General features: G+C 48.5%; 1 protein-coding gene across 1 annotated transcript in view; it reads right to left on the minus strand.

The window, feature by feature from the left end:
- Window positions 1–1,776: 1,776 nt before the first annotated feature.
- Window positions 1,777–10,113, minus strand: part of foxj3 (forkhead box J3) — a gene marked incomplete at its 5' end in the record, with an annotated part of 55,993 nt that continues 47,656 nt past the window's right edge. Inside the window, 6 exons of the mRNA XM_080545475.1 lie at window positions 1,777–1,967; window positions 2,252–2,360; window positions 2,742–2,950; window positions 3,641–3,742; window positions 4,565–5,152; window positions 7,853–8,027. Coding sequence (XP_080401601.1) covers window positions 1,855–1,967; window positions 2,252–2,360; window positions 2,742–2,950; window positions 3,641–3,742; window positions 4,565–5,152; window positions 7,853–8,027 — 1,296 coding nt within the window. The 3' untranslated portion in view covers window positions 1,777–1,854. The remainder of the gene's footprint in view (window positions 1,968–2,251; window positions 2,361–2,741; window positions 2,951–3,640; window positions 3,743–4,564; window positions 5,153–7,852; window positions 8,028–10,113) is intronic.

The following is a 10,113-nucleotide window of genomic DNA, read 5'->3' on the forward strand; positions in this document are numbered from 1 at the left end:
TGGGGTCAAATCAAATCCAGCCACAGCTTTAGTTTAGCCTCGTTAGTGGTCGATACTGTCGGAAACAACGCTTAAGAAGGTGTCAGATCAACGGATCTGTGCTAGAACCAGACCAAGCTCACGGAAGGCTTGCTCCCAGTGCCAGGTGGGTTCTGGACCAGCTGATTGTGGCGTCACAGAGGGACAGAGGAGACAGGCAGGGTGGGTCAGACTACCACCAGGCGCCTCTCTCTCTCTCTTCACTTGGCTGTTCACCAAACACAGTGCTTGCTTTTCTCTAAGAGAAATCCTGCCTGCTCAGCATATCTGCCTCTAATCCTCGCTTTCCTCATGTTGTGCATCCGTTTTGTGCTCATTGAAAGCATATAGAGATGATTGCAATAATCAATCATAGCCCTAAATTACAATAAAATCCAAACACACACACGCACGCGCGCACACAACTCCTCTTTCCCATTCCTCATTCTTAAATGATTGTATAACAGCAGATCCTCCTGCAACACCACTCTGACTAGGACATAGAGTAATATATACTGTCGGGGGGGAAATTATACTGATTCTGTCTATTTCAGATATTTTGCATCTGAATGAATAACATTAATATTGCATGATTTGTTTGTTGGAGTTGAACATACATTTGATTATTTTTACTGGAGAGAGGCCTAAAGAGATCAATTCAACTTCCCTATGGCATTGTAGGGAATACATAATCAATGTTATTAATCTAAGTTCCCCTCCTGTAATCATGGAAGTCAACTTTCTGTATTTTAGAGCTCTAAGAGTGATTGTTTTCTCGAAATTCAATGATTTAAATCTTCCCTAAAACAATATTATTATTCCATGTGTGAAACAGCAGAAAGAAACAGAAAAAAAAGAGGTCTGTTATTTCCTTACAATCACCCACTCATCAGACTGTACTTACCCCTGTAGGGTACTTGAGATAAAGGTATGATAACATTATTGACGAAGTACACACAAAATCACAAATACTGCCGGTATAACGTGGTCTATTTTACATAATGAGCCTGTTGTCAGAATGAACCAGATGAGTCGGTAATCGGACTAGAGATGAATCTCTGCACGACCAAACGTGTTTGTTGTTGTTTTATAATCAAGCCTAGTTAAATGCAAAAACACCCTGTTCATATTCAAAACCTCGGTCGTTGTAAACCTAAAACTTTTCAACCCATAAACCACTGGCGCGTCCATCACGTCCACCCAACAAGCACTATCACATTACTCAAAGAGGCGGCCTGCGTCCCCCCCCCCGTCCCCCCCCCCAAAAAAAAGAGAGAAAAAAAAGAAAGCGAAAAAATAAAATAAAACGAAAAACGAGACAGACTCATCCAAGAGGCAGCGGAGGCCTAAGTCAACAACGAGAAGGATAACAAGCCTGACAAGTCGCTCAAATCACACAACAGTTTGCGGAGCTGGGGGTGCTTTGGAAGGCTGCTGGCTGGGGGAGGGAAGGGCAGAGGGCTGGCAGAGGGATGAGGAGGATGTGTTTCTCAACATGAACGTGTGCTACTCGCCCTCTCGGGACAAGCACATTATGCGATCACTTAAAACATGTCCTACTAAATATGATTGTCTTCAAAGTAACATTTCTTTTTTTGTTTGTTTGTTTGTTTGTTATGTTTTGTTTTTGTCTGTAAAAATGTCAGGACTCTGAAGTCTCTCTCTCTCCTTTTCTTTTTTCTCGCTCTCTCTCTCTCCTCCGAAAGTGACACCTGTTCTTCTGTCTAATCCTCCACCTCCTCCCGTGGACGTACAGCTCAGCATGGCTTCCTCCTCCACCTCCCACCTCCTCTGCACCTCCTCCTAACCGCTCCTCTACACAGGGGGAGGTGGAGGTTAGACGATGGAGTCCCAGTCAAAGTCGTCCTGGATGTCGTCGGCTGGCATGCGGTGCATCTGGAAGTTCCTGGGAGGGATCATGTGCTGCTGGTTCATCTGAGCGTGATGTCCTGAGAGAGGAGAGGAGAAGCATCATCACACACATGCCGTGACACACAGGCGGGCACGCGCACGCACGCACACGCACAGCCACCCAACCACCCACACACACACACACCCACACCCACACACAAACCCACACGGGCACACACACAGGCACACACAGACACACACACAAACCCACACAGGCACACACACACACGGGCACACACACCCACAAAACTTCAGAGGTCAAATGAGTTCATTGGAAGCGCTGTTCTACAGTTGAAGCCCTCTGTATGCTGGCTGACAGTACCTGTCATGGCGGGGCCTGCACTGCTCATGGGGGGCATATGGGGGTACCCCGGGGGGCCCATCATAGACATGCTCTGTCTGGAGTCCATGTAGAGATTTCCTGTGGCGCAAAAGACAAACTGTCAACATACAAAACCACCTGGGCGTCATTACCACGTACGTCTCCCATAGCCGAGGTTTGGCAGTTCTGGGACGTTCATTGAGCTGAGAAGCGTTCTGTATTTATGAATGAATGAATGAATGAATCTTTATTTCGAACATGATTTAAAATAAATAAAAAAACAAAACAAATAACTAATATGTAGAGTACAGTCCCATCAATTGTTCGAAAAGGAGTAGGAAGAAGCCTAGGCTTTTAACCTGGATGCATCCAGACTAGTCTCACTGAGATCAACATCTCTTTCTCAAGAGAGACCTCTGATCCCAGGCAGCCAAGGGGGGCGTTCCCTGCACCCAGGAGAGAGGCGGGGTTAAAGGCCGAGGAGGATCACCGTCCGACACTGACCTGCGGTGATGTGCTGCTGGCTGGGCTTGTTGGGGTGCATGGAGCCATGGCACACGGACGACTGCACCGCCCCCTGTGGATGGATGACTCCGGTGCGGGCGAAGAACTGATTGATTGAAGAGCAGAGGTCTGCGATCTGGGTGGGCTCCAGAGACCAGTTGTTCAGCTCCGCCTGTCTCATACTCTCTTTCAGCCCTACAGGAGGGTCACACAGCACACACAGCAGAGGAGGTGAGACGTCTGACACACACCCTCTCACCAGTACAACACACACCACCAACCGTACTACTAGCAGCAAAGCAGCGCTCTCTAAACCAAGACGTCTAGTCTAACACTGGAGGAAAAAGTTCGACAAATTACAAGCCGAACAGCAGAGAAGATAAATGTCATGTGGGTGTTATATATTTATCTCTATAAACATTCATTTGATATTTTTTAATTACATAAGTAACCTTTAGCAAGTGATATCTAATTAAAAAACCTCCCACCTTGCAATTTTATACTGTAATTGGATAAACTCTGTGACCCGCTGAGCTCAGGCGCGTTTGGTAATTAAACTTGAAGACAGTGTTCTTTCATTTAAGAGCTCCTTCAAATTAAACTCTTGATTGGCAACACTTCAGTACTCAGACAAAAGCGCGGTGTATATCAACCTTCTATAAACGTGTCTACCACCGACCCCTGAACTGAAGCATGAAATAATTAGGATAAAAAACAACAATTTATGATGATGAAGTATGACTTCTAAAACTGTGAAAAGAATACCGGTAAGATAGTCATGACAAAAAAAACAAAAAACAAACACTGAATCTAGACCTAAAATACATAAGCAAAAGTATGCAACTGCAATTCAGAATTCATCAGATTCATCCTTCACGGTCGCACCTTGAAAAGGTGAAAGGTCGACATCGGCCCAGTTATAACTGCTGGCAATACGGCAGCTCTCTTTCAGTGCGTCCAGATTGGGGTACCAGTCAGACGGCAGACCTGCAAACACACATGGGGGGGTACAGGCTAGCTTTGAAAAAGCTCAACGATGTCAACATCAAACACTGTACGATACACCATTTACAGTAAGGTACAAAGCCGTTGGGTGTAGTACACCGCTCTGGCCACTGGGAGGCGCCAGTTGACTCTGACAAAAGAGTTGCTGTGCTCCAAACACACAGTTGCACAGACAGAATGCAGCATTTGCTTTGTTCTCATTACGGCAAACAGCAGAAATCAGATGATGATTTACTGTTCGTTGCCCCAAAGCAGATCTGGCTACTTAATGCAGAACAAATGAATACTGGAGCAGCCACGTCCAGCTGCGTCTCAGAGGGTCTGATCTGTGTGTGTGTGTGTGTGTGTGTGTGTGTGTGTGTGTGTGTGTGTGTGTGTGTGTGTGTGTGTGTGAATGTGTGCATGTCGGTGTCTGTGTGTGTACGTCTGACTGTGTGTATGTGTATGTCTGTCAGTGTGTATGACTGTGTGTACGTGTGTGATGGTGGTCCTGGAGAGAGAGAGAGAGAGAGAGAGAGAGAGAGAGAGAGAGAGAGAGAGAGAGAGAGAGAGAGATAGAGAGAGAGTGACAGAGAGAGAAAGAGAGAAAGAGAGAGAATGAAAGAGAGAGAATGAAAGAGAGAATGAAAGAGAGAATGAAAGAGAGAAAGAGAGAGAGACAGAGAAAGAGCAAGAGAGAGAGAGCAGGAGAGAGAGGGACAGAGAGAGAGAGGGGGACAGAGAGAGAGCAGGAGAGAGAGAGAGAGAGCAGGAGAGAGAGAGAGAGGGGGACAGAGAGAGCAGGAGACAGAGAGCAGGTCTTACCCGTGTTGCAGGTCATCTGTTGCTGGGCAGGATGGGTCTGGTGGGAGAGGCTCTGGTGCTGGTGCTGCTGGGAGGGGTGCTGGCCGTGCCCCTGGGCATGCTGGGAGGGGTGGGGGGTGTGCTGGGCGTGTTGGGAGGGGTGTGGCGTGTGCTGGGCGTGTAAGGGGTGCTGTGAGGGGTGCTGGCCGTGTTGGGAGTGTGGGGTGAGGGGGGGGTGTTGTTGCTGGGGGTGCTGGCTGGGGTGTGGGTGCTGGCCGTGCTGGCTGTGTTGGGGGTGCGGGTTGTGTTGGCCGGGGTGCTGGCTGTGGGGGGGCCCGCCGACGTGCTGCTGGGAGAGGTGCTGCGCGTGGGGCGAGCCGTGGCCCGGGTGGGCGGTCTGGCCGGGGAGCTGGGGGGGGTGGGACAGGGGCACCTGGCCAGCGCTGTTGGGGTGGCTGTTGGGGTGGTTGTTGGGGTGGTTGTTGGGGTGGTTGTTAGGGTGGTTGTTGGGCAGGCTTGTTTGGGCGGTGATGGCGCCACTCGGGGAGTGCTGGTAGGAGCAGGAGGTGTGGCTCTGCTGGGGGGTGTCTGGTGGCATGCCCATCAGACCTGGACCGCAACGGCAAAACACACACACAGACACACAGACACACACGCACACACAGACACAGACACAGACACAGACACAGACACACAGACAGTCAGTCAGTCAGTCAGGGTCTCTACAACATGAGCCCAGAGAGCAGAGGAGGCTGGTGGAGGTAGAGACCGGAGGATGGTCGCCTCATCGTCATGCATGGAACGTTATCCAAGGTGTTTGATACCATTCCTAGTTCCGTTCAATGCATTAACAATGAGCCAAGTCCTCCGATTTCTACCTCCACCAGCCTCGACAGCAATAGTTTCACCATTTGACATCATCGAAAACATTAGGCGTACTGTAAAAGGCTCCAGTATTACCCCTTAACCCCCCCCCCCACCGCCAAAAAGAAACAACAACAAAAAAACAAAACACGAATTGAAATAAATCATCAAGTCAGGAGATGTGCTTCCCTCTCTCCCTCGTTCAAGCAGCAGATTAGCACTTGAGACAAACACAGCTGCCATTTTGAGGGAGCGGGGCGAAAGCAGTGACTCAGCAGCACTCAGCGTGTCTGAGAGGAGACCTTGAGAGCCCCGAGCCCCTTTCCTCCCGTACGTCCAGAGAGACGTGGACGTCGGGGGGGGGGGGGGGGGGCGGCAGCTTTTCTTTTGACGATTCTATTGTTGCTTCTGTTGTTTCCTGTCTCCGAAAAAACCAGCAGCCCTGCCTGGAGTAGAGTACGGGCGGCGTCAGGCGCGGGGCGTCCGCAAACATCTGCACCGGCCAACAGCAATCACGCCGGTGGTGTCGGTCGGGGAAGGGGGTTCTTTAAGAGGGCCCTGTCCATCAAGGCTTGGGCACGGTAAACCTATTTCACTGGAGTGCTTTTAGAGCTGACTCCCGGCCCCGCGCCGCCGCAATCGGCGGAGAACACTCACTGCCGGGGTGACGGAGGTGCGTCTCTTATCTGCGCAGGCGAGCCCATTGTCCGACCAGGGAAATACAGAAAAGCAATTAGCGCCACAGCCCCCCTGAATAATAATGTGAGCTCATTACCTATTATCAAAGGCTTGGGCGGAATTAGCTCACTGTCGACAGAGGCCGAGTGTGAAATCCTCTTGCTCTCGCTTTATTTTAGGCGTTTTAATTGCGAGAGAGGGGGGGCTTGTCTGAGTAAGAGATTTCACTTTTATGCCACATAAAAAGGTAACAACGTTACGACTAATGAAACATAGATGACGGATTAAAAAGGGGAGAGAGAGGCGCGCTTTGAAAACATTAGCGCCGCGGAACGCTTTTGATTTGTGAAAGTAGGTTATAGTAGAAAAGCTGGTGACTACTTTGCTCGTAACCCCCCCCTGCTTGTTGCTTTATGTTCATCAGTCAATCAGATTACAAACAAAAAGCATTATGCTCTAAAGAGGATGGCAGGCTTTTGAAAAACCACCCTGGATCTGTCTCCATGCAATATATCGTTATGGATACAGTCATTATGGCCCGCGCTGCTCTATTCAACAGATTTATAAAGGTTTGACGCCACAATCTTCTAATAATCTGATAAAAACATTCATCATAAAAAATCATAGTGAAAGACAGACTCCAGCCTACCAGATCGCATGCACACACTAATGACACAGTGCAGTATTAATATACAGAGGCATAATCCATCAACTCTGTGTGGTGTTTTTTAAGTGGTGCAGCCGCTTCGATACGTGACGTGTGTGTGTGTGTGTGTGTGTGTGTCCGTAGCATGAGATTTAAAGCAGGAGTCGCCTATGCTCGGCTGGAGAAAAGCATGCCCAGCTCCAGACAGCTTCAGATGTCACAGCTTAGATATTCCCACCGTAGGAATGCTGGGAACCAGTTGCACACCTGTATATAATATGTTTATATTGTATATAATATAATATAATATGTTTATATTGTATATAATATTATATAATATGTTTTGTGTACCTTAAAAACTACTGTCGCCGTCACGGTCACAAGTTAGAAAATGGGTTTGAAATAGAAATGACCAGCTGCTGCTAAAGATGACAGTTATTACTTGAACAACAGCAATGGAATTCCAACCCAACAAGAGGGTGCATGGAATGTTGCGAGATTAGCATTGGGATGTATGACATGCACAACACGTCAACACGCACATTTTCTATTGCATTTTTTATATGATTTCTCATAACCCTGCAACGCTTACTTCACCACCTGGCTGTGATTTTGTTTCACCGTATATCTGACCATATAGCAAATACCTTCTAATACCATACGGAGACAAACTGCTCCGTGTGAACTCTGAGTTTGTGTGCGTAGGATGAGGAATATGGCCAGGGGCTGATAGCACGTGGCTTCTGCAGCAGACCATGAAAAGACCCATATAGATTTGTGCTGCGTGCAGGCTACTGTCTATTGAATGGCTACTCATTGAACTCAGTCAACCTAATTAGCACCCATAGACTCTCTCCCCCTCACACCAGCTGTTCCCAGCCAAGCCCCATACATGCTCCGGTGCCCAAAACTTGCAGAACCATCCTGTCCAATTATGCCCTCCGCCAACCAGTGTTATGTAAGACAAAGAGAGAGCGGTTCACTTTGTGCTGCAAAGCGGCCACCGCTTGTCAGTGCGATTGTGACATAAAACAATGATGACCGAAAAAATGGCGCCCAATTACGGCCCTGCTCCGGTGTTCCGCTGTTCTGTCTGGGGAGGGGGGAGGGATGAGACTCACCCTGTTGGCTGAAGGACTGTTCAAAGACAGACTTGTAAAGGCTGCGGAAGGAGGCACTGAGATCTTCAAAGTCGGAGAAGAGGAGCTGCTTGTCTCTCTCTGGCATGTTGTACTGTGGCTGGGGAGGCTGCTGCAGGCTCATGGACTGGGACACGGGCTCTGGGTGGCTAGACACCTGGGGAGGGACCAGAGAAGAGACACAGACAGGAGAACGGTTATTTGTCGGCCGCGAGTCGCGGTAAATCGACTGTACTCTGGAAGTCCCCGAAGCAACGTACTCTCGAGTCTAACACGGCCGACACCCTAACTGAACACCCTAACTGAACACGGTCTAACGGGAGCTAGCGGCTAGCGAGCCATCAATCACAGACAGCCAACTGTCACCGCCTGTCGAACAGCGCCAATGCCACCCTCCTAACTCACGCTACGTAGCTAACCAGCCTGGGGAGGCTGGCGGAAGGAGAGATTAGGAGGACAGGGTTCATTGGAATGCATGGAATGGAATAAGTTACTAGGTTAATAAGTGAATACGTGAAAAATTTCTCATAGACTCAAAAATGTTACATTTCATTGACACAATGCATGGTAAATCGTATGTGCGTGTGTGGGGGGGAGAATTTATTTGTTGATGTCGTTTTTGGAGAAGTGAGCAGCGACAGGTCAAAGCCGTGGACTGTGAGACACAGAGTCGCGCCTCAACAGTGAGCTCCTGTAGTCGTGGTGACGGACAGTGGTGAACGCTGCTCGCGGCCTCCTGCATTGCGTAGCATTAACACGGCAACCCGGTCGGACACAAAGCCGATAATCAGGTGGCCTGCGAAAAATGTGCTTAAAACAAAAATCGATACCAATGCCTTCAAACAAATAGCCATTCATTTTCTCCATGTATTTGTATTTATATGGGTGGTCGATTCCTATTCTCTGGTCCTGTGTAAGAGAGAGAGAGAGAGAGAGAGAGAGAGGGGGGGGGGGGGGGGAATGAAACGCTGCCCTCTAGCAATCTGGCAGACTTAAAGACACTGATGTTGAAGCCATGGGTTATTTATGAGGTAATATATTTTATTCACATGATACAGGCTCTTTATTTATTTTATATATATATATATATATATATTATGTTGAATCATAACAATGACATTCAAATCATAACATAAACCGCCTTGGTGTAGAATAACCCAGCCTGGCTAGCTGAAGAGAGTATGAGGAAGAAGAAGAAGAAGGAGGAGGAGGAGGAGGAGGAGGAGGAGAGTCTGGCTCCGGTAGAACACCACCATCCATCAGCCTGAGAACGGATCGATGCCCAGAGCCTGGAGCAGAGAGCACTCTGGGATGTGAGAGAGGACCACACCAAAGAGAGGGCACCTCTGGTGGGAGAACATCACAGGCAGCGCTTCTCTTTGTCTGCTCTCCAGCAGCGTGCGCTGATCCATCTCTTCTCTTAACCCCCCTGATAGTCTCTCCACCAGCTCCCTCCCTCTCTCCCTCCCTCCCTCCCTGTCTGAAGGCTACCTCCCTCCCGCATGGTTCTTGTGATATTAAGCAGGCCTGCTGTGTGGAGAGTGACCAGTCAGATGTGACTGTGTGATGATATTAAATAGGCCTACTGTGTGGAGACACACCGGTCAGCTGGTGGTACTGGAGACATAGATAGATACAGACAGACAGACAGACAGAGAGACAGAGAGACATAGATAGATACAGACAGACAGAGAGACAGACAGACAGACAGACAGACAGAGAGACAGAGAGACATAGATAGATACAGAAAGACAGACAGACAGACAGACACTTCATTGATCCGCGAGGGGGGAAATTACGGCGTTAAAGTGATGAATCAATTGAATAATATCATAAAATAAAACAGACATGAGCATTAACACATTTAGTGCCCGGGGTGAATAAAGTGTAAACATTTTAGAATGCCACGGGTGACTCTATTCACCAAGAATGCAGCGACGACGACGCTTCATTTTATAGCCAATCGGAGCATTGTTGCTAGGTAGATGCCGCATGGAACACTTGGCACTCGAGGTGGACTCGAGTGTTCCGGAATTCTTTGCCAGTTAGTGAGTTAAATAGGCCGGCTGTGTGTATGGTCGCTGGTCAGCTGACTTTATTTACTATATTTAACAGTCCTCACGTTTCCCGTGGTATTTGCGCTGATATGACACACTGTGGTTAAAGACCAGCCTGCATGGATGGGATCATGTGTGGTAATAATAGGATAGGGTGGTTTTATCAACGTCAGGCTGTCGCACTTT

Source organism: Nansenia antarctica, assembly GCF_963989245.1.
Source record: "Nansenia antarctica genome assembly, chromosome: 15".
Classification (NCBI taxonomy): domain Eukaryota; kingdom Metazoa; phylum Chordata; class Actinopteri; order Argentiniformes; family Microstomatidae; genus Nansenia; species Nansenia antarctica.